This window comes from Candoia aspera, chromosome 1, assembly GCF_035149785.1.
Source record: "Candoia aspera isolate rCanAsp1 chromosome 1, rCanAsp1.hap2, whole genome shotgun sequence".
Lineage (NCBI taxonomy): Eukaryota > Metazoa > Chordata > Lepidosauria > Squamata > Boidae > Candoia > Candoia aspera.
In genome coordinates this window covers 135,096,912-135,110,632 of record NC_086153.1, presented here as the reverse complement: position 1 = coordinate 135,110,632, position 13,721 = coordinate 135,096,912, and the positions used below count along the sequence as shown (strand labels likewise).

Genomic DNA, 13,721 nt, shown 5'->3' with positions numbered 1-13,721 from the left:
TTTGATAGTTAGATGAGCACATGATCATAAAAGGAACAGCCACTATATTCAAAATCACTTTCTCAACTATCAGAGTGACTGGTGCAGGAGATGGCAGTTCCACTTCATACATACTAACATCTAGTATTTCTTCTTGTGGTTTTACATGATTAAGGTTATTAATCATAGGTAGACAACTTTGAAGATCTGACATTTTGAATGACAACTCCCATAATCCAAAGCAGCATGGGAATTCTGGGAACTACAATCTAAAACATTTAAAAGCACCAAGTTAATCTACCACATTTCTAACAGCTACGAAGGGAAATGTGCTTTTGTTATTCTTTTTAAATATTTAAACTATGGTTTCTCTATGTAGAGTTTGTTATTATGACATCACTTTGAAATGATCTTTTTTAGAATTAAAGATTTAAAAAATTACTTTCAGGTAATTTTGAAACATAATAGGAGAAAGGAGTATTAAGTATGTTCACCACCTTGAGTTATTTATAAAAATAATAAAGGCGGGATAAAAATTAAATAAATAAATAATAATGGCAATAGTAATAATGATAATAAAAACCCACCATAAGGTTTGAAGCACAAAGTTATTGAAGCACTTACATTTGCATTGTGATCACTTCCATTAACACAGATGACATCTTGTTTTTGAATTGTTAGTACCTCTTTTGAAAGCTTCAATCGAATTTCATAGGCATTTTCAGATATTTCATCATATAGCAAAGCAATTCCAGTTTTTGTCTGAAAAGCAAAATAATATCAGAGATCAAAATGATGACATATCTGTGAGCATGTTTTTGTTTTTTAATTGATAAAGTTGTCTATAATGCCAGATGCGTCTATCCATAATAACAGATATTCCTCATCTCTTTCTTCAGAGCAGTGTAATAAGAAGTTACAAGATTTTTAGTGGAAGTATTCCAAGCTCCAATTTTCATGAGGTAAACTACTACTGATATTTAGCTTAGGTCTTACAGACAAGCAAAATTACACAGTACAACAGATAAAAAGGACTCATCTAGTTCCATCCATATTGGATAGAGAAGGCCAATTCTTCAACATTCTCCCCTAAAGAACTTATTAAACCTCTATCACTTCCAACACAACGTTGCTGTTGCAGTTTCTTGCCAATGCTGGGCAAAAAAGCTATTTTTCACCATTTAGAAAGTGACCTCAAATTCTGAAAATAAGTTGCCTAAGTCCCCTGGCCATGCAGTAAAAGAAAAAACGAAGAAAATCAAAATAGCATTAGAGCATCTACTCAAGCAAAGGTGTTGGTGTACTAAGAGACATTGGGATATTCTTGGCAAGCAGTTAACATATTGTATTATCTTTTGGCAGTGCAAGAATAATATATATGATCCCGCTCCTGACAGGCCTTTATATAAAGGACTGTATAGGACTGACCTTAAATTCTAAAACATTTCTACAATCAAAAGTTGTTTTATTTAGTATAAAAATAAAACTGTAGGGGGAAAAAAGCATATCTGAATTAAAACTGAAGATGAGCATTGTATTACATTTTCCAAAGTAGGACTGAATGGATAATATTTTTATATTACGCAGGAAGTCAGTAAGAAAACGAAAAGACTGCTGACCCAGCATTCATTTTTTATCTACCATTATATTGAAAACACAAGTAGAAGTGTCAGGGATCAACAAGGAATCAACAAAGTAATAAATGTATTCTACACTTCTTGATTTACATAAAGTATATGATAAACTGGATAAACTTGAATTATGGAACATTTTATGTGTAGTTGAAGGTTGGTTGATGAATGCCATATGATTGGTATATAATAAAAATAAAGCATGCAGGAATAATGGTTCAATACTGAGCCAGGAGCATAAACAAGGATGTACAGTATAACATCCCCTTTGTTATTTAACATATTTATGGATATATGTATGAAGAATCCTTGTGGCGACTTTAGAGATGTGTTGATCAGGGATGTGAATGTGCATATATTTCTGTATGCAGGTGATGCTGTGTTGTCGGTTGAGAACTAGATAGGGAAATGGAAGTCAGTTTAGGATATGGAATGTTGGCCAAAAGATAGTGGGTATTATGTGGTCAGTTAAGAGAATGAATGTTTCTTAAAAGAAATTAAAATGACTGTACATCATAGCGTGCTTCTGCCCACTTTGTCATATTGAACTGAAAACTGGGTATGTCAGGAGAAATATAAAAGTAAGTTGAATGCGGTAGAAATGGGTTATTTAAAAATGTATTTAGTAAAACCATAAGGGATAGGCTCAAGAACAAATGGGTACTGAACTGAGCACAAAAGTGAGTGAGTGACCAGTACTAAAGAAGTATGTTGAGGTGGTATGGCCATATAGACAGAATGAATGAGGATCAAATTGCCAAATATATGACATAATTGCTTCTGGCCTTGGGGTATGATAAAGGGTATCTATCTGTGAAAGAATTTGAAAGGGTTGAGAGGAAGGGGAAGACTGGGAATGTTGTGATCAGATGTAATTGATGAGAGATAGATGAGAAGTTTCAGGAACAAAAGGCAATGTATGAAGTGCTGTTGGGATGCTGTGGAACCAAACATGTTTGCAAAAAGAAAAAAAAAAGTATGGAGAGATATGGTGGATAGTGTTGGTGAATAATAGATTTAGATTATTTCTTTTTTTCTTCTTTCTTCTAACTCTTTTTCTGTAATTTGCATAACATAACTTACTCCAAGAGATGACAGAGGACTGCTTTGCATTTAGAGCATTTTCATAGTTTAATAGTTGCATAATGCTGTGAATCTGTTCAGGTGCTGGCTCAGTGCCTGGAGGCTATTAGGGCTTGGATGGGGAGACTCTGGCTGTGACTCAACTCTAGCAAGACAGAGCGGCTGTAGGTTTTTGGCCCCCCAGGGTCAGGCGGCTTGACATCTCTGACTCTGGACAGGGTAATACTCCCCCATACAGATCTGGTGCACAATTTGGAGGTCGTCTTGGACTCATGGCTCCTGCTGGAAGAGCTGGTGGCAGCCGTGGCCAGGGCAGCCTTTGTACAAGTCTGTCTTGTGCGCTTGTTCACAGTCATCCATGCCTTAGTCACCTCCTGTTTAGATTACTGAAATATGCTGTACACGGGGTTGCCCTTGAAGACCATCCGAAAGCTGCAACTGGTCCAGAATGCAGTGGCACACAGTTTTGGGTATCCCACAGTTCACCTGACTAACACCACTGCTGCGTGAGCTGCACTGGCTTCCAGTTGCTTTCCAGGTGCAACTCAAGGTGCTGCTTATCACCTTTAAAGCCCTACATGGTACAGGGTCAGATTACTTGTGGGACTGCCTCTCCCTGAGGGTATCTGCCCATCCTATTAGGTTAGATAGGGTGAGTGTCCTCCAGGTTCCCTCCCTTAAAAATGTATGTAACATTTTTAAAGCTTTTTGTTCATCATGGAGGTGCAACTGTACACATCCTTTAGATTTGAGATTTGAGTCATTTTGAAGATTTAGTCTCTAGCTTCCAGCTAAAAGATCCTCAAGACAGTTTATAGGAGGTTGAAAATGCATAAAATAAACAACCTCTACACATTTCATGCTGGCAAATAATCATACACCATTTAGTTTCCAGTTACTAAATGGCTTTCGGATGCATTTTCCACTAAGGAGGGAAATGGTCCATAATGGGTTTAGTTTCCAACCTGAGATAATGGGGTTTTCTTTGTGTCTTAGTCTACTTTAGGCTTCAGAAATTAGCCATTTCATTTCTATTCAAACAAGGGGGGAAAAAAACCTTCCCAAATGTATTCAAAAGTAGCAAGTGTACTTTTATCAGAATGAAACTATCATAATTTGGCTTAATCTTTTATGTGGGCAAGCTACACTTTGGTGTAGCTTCTGAATAGCAGACAACCATGTCTTATTGATTTTAAGGTACTGCTTATGTAATTTGGGCACACTATGTGAACAGATAATGAATTAGAAAACATGATTATGCTTTGCAAAGTCAAGAAAAGGAGAAGACAATGACTAAGGCTGATAGGCAGGCTCAAAGAGATTACTGTAATGGCTTTGGAAGAGTTACAAGTTATTAAACAGAATAGGTCAAGATACTTGCACATTTCTCCATGCATCGCTGGGCACCAACTCAGCAGCACTTAATTAACTAACTGTTTTTATGCCTAGAGAGCCAATGTAGTCTAGTAGTTAAGGTGTTGGACTAGTACCAGGAAGATCCAAATTCAAGTGTACTTTCAGCCACAGAAATTCACTGGGTGGCCAATAGTCATTTTTCAGCCCAACTTCCCAACCCAGTTGATGGAAAAAATGGAGGTTATATACATTGAGTGTTATATACATACATCTTGGATGAAAAAAGTATATATGGAAAGCTCTGATCATCTCAGCTGGGATGATCTCCCAGGGAGAATCGTGACAGAGGGGAAGGGAAGGGAAGCTATAGCAAGGGAGAGATGGTAAGAGTGGAGGGAGGGATTTACAAGCACCAAGCACAAGGCAGGAAGCGAAGGAAGATGAGCTGCAATTGTTATCCCAGTGTGGCTCTGCTGAGAGGGAAAGCCAAAAGCCGCTTAAAAAGCTTGCCAGCGTTTTGCAAGCTGCAATATTTTATAAGCAATTTAAGATTATTTAAGACATGAAAATACCCTTCATTTTTTTTCTCTGACTTTGTTGAATGAGAGTGGCTGTCTTCAAAATGAATCTCCTAAGTCAGGAATTACGCAAAAGTAAACAATCAATATGAAATGGATTTATTTTATAAAATTGTAAGATACTGTCATTGTTCTATATGCCATATAGATTATAATTAATCTATATATCTATTTCTTCCCTAATCATAGCACCAATGAAACTATTACATTTACTCTTGGGGAGGTAAGGGTTGCACAAATATCATTTTAGGAACTTGTGGTATCACACCTTTTGAGAATCTCTAGCATACAAACTTAATGAATGCACATGGAGAAAAATGGAATGACAAAAGCAAGCTATTTCCAAGTTATGCAAATTCCTTCTTCTGAACAGATGTCATGTGGGTATATAGGGATTCTTCACAGAGTTAGCTATATACACTTTAATACACTCCACCCATATTCTCTGAAATCAATTAAGTCTTGGTATATGTTGGACACAATTAAATATTTCATTCTCAGTTCTCTAAACACAACTAAGTGATTAGTAAAGTTTTACAGAATAAGCTGTAAGGGAATAACACTCAGTAAAAATGCTGCACGTAAATACTGGAGTGGTGGTGGTGGTGGAGGAGGAGGAATTCTCCTAGGTTTTCAGCTGTAGGCTAGACTAAGAAAGTCTTTTAAAAAAGAAGAAGAAGGGTATAGCAACTCCTTTCCATATAATTACAAGGAAAACTGCATGGATACATAGCTATGTGTATGAAAGTTGTTAGGTGCTGTCTTTATTTATTCATTTTTCCTCTTTTAGGTAAGATGCACAAAATAAATGTCTTACTTTTAGCCTGAAAACAAATCTTCACCCCACATCAGCAGGACCTCTCCACTTGCCTAGTAAACCTTTCTTTGTTTGCACTACAGAAATTTTCCCTTGAACTTGTCCCCTTTGCCCTGACCTAGGAGTGAGTTTACCAGAGGAAGAGGTATGAGCAGCCTGAGTTGTCAATCCCTAGGATGAAAAAGCAGCCATCTATATCTTGCCTTCATTTTTCTTTCACATGAAAAGGAAAAACAATCTATTTCACAGCACACTGTCCTCAGAAGGACAGATGCCATTCGATGCATGTCCACTGAGATTTAAGATCCAATATACAAAAATCCCGAACAGATTGAATAATCTTATACAGATAGTCCTCAATTAACAGCCATTCCAAGTTACAATGGCACTGAATGAGGAGACTTATGGCCAGTCCTCAAAGTTGCGGCCGTCACAGCATCCCCACAATCACGTGATTGTGATTTGAGCACTTGGCAACCAGCTTGCAATTACAATGGTCACAGCATCCCACAGTCATGTGATTGCCATTTGTGACCTTCACTGCCAGCTTCTGACAAGGAAAGTCAATGGGGAAGGTAGCAGGAGGTCACAGATGGTGATTACATGACATTATGCTTAACAACCATGCAGGATTTGATAATGACTGCAGCTGGAACTGCCAGAACTACAGTTGAAGTCGGCACAGTCATGTGATGTTGCATTTTTTGATTGTGTCACTTAGTGACAGAGTTTCCAGTCCCAATTACCATAGTTAACCAAGGACTATCTATAATAACTAAGCACTATCAATGGAAAAAAACAACTGAGTTCCTAATATTTAATACAGCGTAAGGAAAAATATACATATCTATCAAATAATTCAACATTTGTGAAAACATGATAAATAAACTAATTTCATAAAATATATGGGACATGATCTTACATCTCAAAAATCCTGAATCAGTGCCTTGAGGCTATAAGGATCTGGATGAGAAGTGATATACTGAAGTTGAATCCCAACAAAACAGACTTGCTAATTGTCCATAAACCATCTGGCTGTCTATTTTGGTGATGACTGTGGATAGGTGTCACTCTCCTGAAGGAGCAGGTCTGAGAACTGGAGGTCCTTCTACACTCCTGGCTACTGTAGGATAAGCAGCTGTTCCAATAAACATATCTTTAGACCCACACAGTGTCTGTTTCTTAGTCTAATCTACTTTATAGGTATGACATTAATCTTGCAAGTCTGAATGTGCTTCCCTTCCTCCCTCTTTTATCTTCCTGTGAAGGGGAGGGGGGCTGTTTGAGGCATTTTTGTAAACCACTTTCTTGGTTGGGGCTCAAGCCATGTTTATCTAATCATTGCCTTGGTAAAAGATATTCCATTTGTTCCCCTTCAAGGCCATCTTCTATACTCTCTACAAGCATATATTTGAGGGGATGAGAATAGAATCTCACCCATGGTATTACAACTATGCAGATGACCATCTGGCCTGGAAACTGGCATGGGTCTTGTGCCTGGGCATTGGATCTAAAGAACTGACACAACAGGCTGTTGAACTCATTTCTCCCTTTTGGCATCTAGCATGGCATCAAAGTGATACAAGCTGGTTGAATGATGCTCTTGCCTTTCCTAGGATGTTTGTTTCCTAGAGGCATTCTATGATAAATTACAGAGTTGTTACCCAGAACATAAAGTATCTGACATAGTGGGTCAATTGCTTCAGGTCCAGGATGGCACATCTGGGAATGGTTTTTATGTTATTCCTAGGAATGAACATCTCATCTGTATATTGAGAAAGTGATTAATGCTTTTCAAAACCAGAGGGTGTTTGGTTGCCTTCCATGATCTGGGGGATGGATCTGGAGGGGGATGTGTTCCTATGCTCTGGAGGAATGAGTTAAGTTAGCTGTTTGTCCCATAAGACAGAAGCACCAGGGGATAGAGTTAGAGTGTAATATGGCCTTGGCTTCAACCTCTATGATAAGCATCTGGATAGACCTCTGCAGAGGACAGGTGGTGGGGACTCCTGCAGTGCTATTTCTCATCATTTTCCTCGTCTCCCCTACGATTTGATCCAGCTGGGGAGTCCCAAACTCTGTTTCCTGTTCTTCTTCTTCCCCCACCACACAGGGTTTGGCCACTGACGTGGGCCTGATGCAAAGAAGCTATGGCCTGATTTGGCATTCTATGGTCTTTTTCAGGGGATAAAAGGCCAGGGAGTTTTGGAGGGAAATTACCCAGTACAGCCAGCTAAGGAGATCAGAGAAAAAATAGTGGGAAGATCAACCCTCTGACCCAGCCTGCTTCTTTTCCCTCCATTGGCCAGGCCGTCTTTGTCTTCTCATATTCAAATCAAGGGTGAGCAGGAACTCATACCTGCTAATCTCATGCTTGCAAAGTCTTCCACTATACAGACATATGATATGCTTCATTAGTTACTTATATCAAGTTTTTCAACTAAAAGGCTTATTAAAAACAGCCCCCGGTTATAATGCAGGCATTAATGTTAATGACATTAGCCTTGGAACAGGAGTGATTAACAGCTGGTTCTCAATCTGTGTGATCTTAATCATGAGAAAGTAAGCAGTAATGGCTTGTTTAATTACAGTAAACACAGTGTGTCACCAGCTAATTAGATATGATTGATTATTGCTAACCTCATTCTCTGCTCAAGAATTAGAGGCAAATGTTTGAATTCAATAATAAATGCTCAGAATGAACTTTAAGAATGTCACTTTGAGTACAGTAAAAGATATCAAAAACAAAAAATGTCAACAATACTGAACAGATCAAGGATGTTCAAAAACAGATTCAATGATACTCAAGTAAAGCCTGTCAGGCAATAAAGACCTTAAAAAAAACAAAAATCATAAACCTGCTCAAGGGAATATCTTCAAGAGAAGTGAGGGGGTAAGGGCCAGGAGTCAGGCTTTCTCTGTTGTAGCCCCAACACTGTGGAACATGCTGCCCTCAGAGATCTGATTGGTCTGCTTGCTTCTGGTCTTCAAGAAAGCACTTAAAACCTTTCTTTTTAGATGGGCCTTTGATGAATTGGTGTCTAATTGAGGGGACTGGGACCACTCATTACTTTATTTATTATGTCTCCAGATTCCTCCTGTGGGTATGTTCATATTATGTGTACTGTTGGATTGCTTCACTGGCCAGCCCTAGAATATTTTCACCAATTTTCCGGGAACATCACATTTATAAGATACTCTAATCCTCTCGGACAGCATTTTAGCAGGCACAATGACCTATAAAAGAACAAATCATCAGCAACTGATGCCCCACCCCCTACCTTCAGAGTGAGCAGAAGCTCAGATCTACCAGTAGTTACAATGATAAACTTTTATTATTTATTATTTAATTTAATTATTAATTGTATCCCATAGGATCAGGTAAGATTTTACAGTTTACTGTAGGTTTTTCATTAACTTATAACTTAACTTAAATACAAACCACTTAGCTGTATCTGTAATTTCTACAGGGAAACTGTTGGAATAAACCTGTTCTGTCCTAACAGTGAGAATCACACTGAGACGAGGAGTAGTTCTCTAGTGTTTATTACTGCTACATAAACAGAATCCTAACAAACTGAATAAGCGTGGGAAAAACCCAGAGAGATAAACCCCAAAGTTAAGGCGGGCCTGATCTGTGTCTCTTTGAATGGCTGCTTAATTCCTCAGTACTACGCATGCGTTTTCCACCCTGGATGGGAGCCCCTTCCTGCTCGCCATCATTACTCATGACATGTTCTTAGTCAATTCTTCCAAATTATTTTGGGGCTAACATAAAAGTCTAGCCCCATAATATTCATTTATTTACAAGACAGCAATTGTTTTATCAAGCTTAATCTTTTTATTGCCTACTGGAACTTAGTCTGAATAATATAATACAGGTTTATCAATGCATCAAAAGGAAAGGGTGCTTGGTGGAATTATGAGGTGAAATAAGTTATGTGTGAAAAAATGCATATAACATAACGACTTCTGTGAAAACTGAGGATGAGAGAAAGAATAGCATGACATAATGCATATACAAACAAAAATAGTTGGTGTCAGAAATAAGAAAAAAAGCAGGAGAGGAAGAGTTCAGTTTCTATGAGAATAGTCCCAATGTGAGAGACATGAGAAAAAAGTGCCTCAAAGCCTCCACCTTAGTGACCTATTTTTACGTCCCACTAACATTAAAGGTACCTTCCTGAAATCCATGTGGGTATTACTTCTTTGGTTTACCAGGTACATGGGATTTGACAGTTGCAAAAATGTAGTCAAAGAGAGCAAGGAGTAGATAAGAATTAAAGAGAGAGAGAAAATGCAGAATGAATCTGATAGAAAACTAATTTTGGAAGTCGGTGAAATGGCTTAAACAAGGACCCTCCACTGCAGTGAATAGAATTAAAAATAAAAGTGATGAAAAGATTTAGGATGAAACTGAACTGAAGAGAATACCGGAAGGAGTAGTTTAGAGATTTATAGGCAAACAACAGTGATATGACGAAGAGTAGGATTGAAACAAATGCAAAAAATGTTAGCATCCAAGGAAAATTTGATGAAAAGGAAGTTACAAATGCAGTGAGAATGGTGAAATTGTATACATCACACATATATAAATATATATAGTGAGGGAGGGAGGGAGGGGCATGCTGTGGTAAACCGTTTAATGTGTGCACAAAAACTGCGTCTGTGCTTGATGATTGGAAGACTATGGAAAAACTGTGAGCAAAGTTGGAAGATGCAACGTGACTTTATGATGGACAGGGGACTGCAGACCAGATTTTGCTTTTTTCAAGTTATGAGAAATGTATCAACATGAAAAATAAAATTTAATTATACATTTGTTCATTTAGAGAAACTGTATGATAAAGTGACTAGACTTGAAGTATGGAGTTATTTGCATGAATATTGAGTTGAATGATGTTTGTTCAAAAACAGTATTTATTGGAAATGAAGCATGCATGAGAATAAGTTGAATGTTTAGCAAATGGTTCAACACTGAGTAGCAAGCAGGCAACAAATGTGTGCTATCCCGTTGGTTTTTTTAAAGTATGTACGGATAAATGTAGAATGAATGCTTGTAGTAATGACAGAAAATTGTTCAGCAATGTCCATGTACTTTTGTATGCAGACAATGCCAAGCTGTTGGCTACAAACATGAATAATTTGCAGTGTATGGTACATAGACTGTATGATGCCAGAAGACATCTGGATCTGAAAATCAATCCATCAAACACCAAGGTAGTTATGTTTGACAGAGAAAAGGGAGTCAACCATTGTAAATTATTTATGAATGGTGAAAAAGTACTGTAGAATAGGTAGATGAATTTGTACTTTGATAGAATGTTTACTAATAATGGGAAAATGGATTGGGAAATTCTAAAACGTGAAAATGTTTGTAGAAACATAGTGGGAAGTATGGGTAATATATGGCTTGTTGGGTGGAGTAAATATTTGTTGAAAGAACCAAAACTGAGTATGTATAAGAATATGCTTCTGTCCACTTTGTTCTATGGAAAAAAAGAACTGAATATGTCAGGAGAAACATAAAAATAAGATGAATGCAGTGGGAATAGTGATTTAAGAACTGTTGTAAAACCAGCAAAACTATAAAGATAATAAATTAACGTGGGTCGAATACAAAAGTGAGCAACCAGTACAAAAGAAGCACATTGAGGGAATGTGTCAAGAGGAAGAGGAATACCAAGAAGGACATTTGATAAAGTTGATGAGATCTTAAAAAAAGGGAGAGAGAGAAGTCTAAAGAACAAAAGACAATATTAAAATTACTGTATGCATATGGTGGAAGAACAGAAACTATGGGGAAGGTATAGTGAATGGTTTTGGTATGAACTAGAATTCTTATGTCATGCCTTTAATTTTTTTCTGCTTACTATTATTTACTCTTTTTGTGTACGTTGCACAATACTGTTTATCTCAAAAGGGAATGGTGTAACGGGAACATACTGTATGTCTATATATATTTATATAAATTGTGGTTTTGTTTCTTCCCTATCTTCTACTATATATATGTATGTATGTATGTATGTATGTATGTATATATACACATACATACATACACATACACACACACACACACACTATGTGTACACACACACACACACACTGTATATACACAGACACACACACACATACATACATATAAAAGAACAATTTAAAAATGTACATGATTTTTCTTCTTTGCATGCCATGATAGCTATGTTCATTAATACTTCAAGTGTTAGACTGGGGACAATTAGTTTTAGTGACTTCAGAGATGAAGTGAGCAACCATTAACTTTGTCCATGAAGACTGCATGCAATGTAAAACCAGTAAAACCAGTAACACCTAATACTAATACTCAGTAATGAAACCTTTATCCATGGGAGCTATTATATAGATGAAGAAATACTTCTGCAGAGAAATGAACATTCAGGGGGACACCACAATGCAATGGTTGCCTTACACTAATGAAAACCGGTTCTGCAAGGTGACTTGTCTGATTTTTACTGTTCTTCCCGATGTGCTGCAGTTTCTACACCAACACCACCATTGCCACCACCACCACCTCAAATACAGAAACTTGATGGAAAATATCTTCTATTTTTGGAATAAACCCAGCCTTAATTTTCACACAGATTGTGAATCTGTTGATCTAATCATTTTTAGGAATGGCTATTATTGTATACTGTTTGCAATGAGGCTTATATAAATAATTTGAAATATGCTAATTATTTATAAGAGCAGCACTAAGAATAAGAAAAAAAACAGAGAAAACCTATATACTCAGAAAGAAAATATCATGACTGGGAAAAAATCATTTCTATCTCTCTACCAATTTGGATTCGACTTATATTGATCAAATCTCCATAATATCTTTCCCAGAAGACACGCTTGGAGACACTAGGAGCCTCAGCACCACATTGCCCAAGTGCCCCATAGCTATTTCTGAAAAATCTGATGAATGCCCTGACCTGTTCACAGCCTTCCTGGTGCAGTGCAATTCATAAATCAGAATGTGCTTTCCCACTGGAAGCACACAGTTTGTCATAAATCTCCTGATGGGACCTGCCATCACATAAGCCACCCTGTACCTTGTGGTGGCAAAACCAATATTAGAGGAGCTCTGTCAGACTTTTGAAGACCACATCAAGGCTACGAGTACAAACTGACTATGCTGGGGGAAATACTCCATGGTGCAATACACCTCTAACTTAAAGATAATTGCCCAAGATCTGGCCTGGAACAACACAGCACTCTTAGGCCAAATCCAAGAAGGCCTCTTGTATGAGATCTTAGATTAGTTGGCCAGAGTTGGACATCCTGCCACATTACAAGGGCTGATCCAGCATTGTATGCAGTTAGATGGACATCTCAGAATGCTCAAGGCTCAACAGGGGCACGCAGTCACCCACAGAAAGCGTCAGTTGCTCTCACCAATAAATGCTGGTACATCACCAGTGGCCACCCAATGGTCAGTGCAGAGGAACTCACAGAGTTGGGCAGTAGTCACAATCAGCTATCCAAACCCAAGAACTCCTGACAGCACCAGCAAAACATCTGTTTATACTGTGGCCAGCCAAAACACTATGTCTGCCAGTGGCCAGGAAAGCTGCAGAAAGGCCAGCAGATAGGAAAGTAGACCTCCACTGCCGGTCTCAGGCACAGAGTTCAGGGGTGAAATGCAAGAGCCTGATGCAACTGCAATTCCTGTGTTGGCAAGATCACTGATAGATGCCTGTTGGTGGCAGGACCCATAACCAAAATCACCAAACTCAGGCCCTGTACATATAGTAGCACCAAGAATAGCTTCAGTTTTTGGTCATGCCAGCCACTGAATTTCAGCTTATACTGGGTCTTCCATGGTTGCATTTTCATGACCCAGTGATTTCCTGGTACAAGAGTACATTGATCTTTCCTGTCCAATGGTGCCATAATCACACGGAAATTCTGTGGCCCACTCAAGTGCTGTCTGGAACTGAGGGAGTATCCAAGTAACTACTACACATAGTTCCATGATGTATTTGATGCCAAGGAGACCAACTATCTTCCTCTGCATTAGTCTAATGATTATGCCATTGCCCTAGTGCCAGGACCACCCATCAATTGAATTGTTTGCACTCTCTGTTCTGGTCATACTGTTTAGCATCTGTATTTATTGATGGTCTTCCAGCATTTCTGGGAACAGTTTGATCCTGTTGGACCCGAAGAAGTGGACAGGATCCTCCAGACAGTAAATGCCACCACTGGCCAATTAGATCCATGTCCCTCCTGGCTGGTGAAAGCAGCTCGGGAGGT

General features: G+C 38.3%; 1 protein-coding gene across 1 annotated transcript in view; it reads right to left on the bottom strand.

The window, feature by feature from the left end:
• SNTG2 (syntrophin gamma 2) overlaps nt 1-13,721 on the bottom strand; it is a 196,835-nt gene that overhangs the window by 174,193 nt on the left and 8,921 nt on the right. Inside the window, exon 2 of the mRNA XM_063298804.1 lies at nt 604-741. Coding sequence (XP_063154874.1) covers nt 604-741 — 138 coding nt within the window. The remainder of the gene's footprint in view (nt 1-603; nt 742-13,721) is intronic.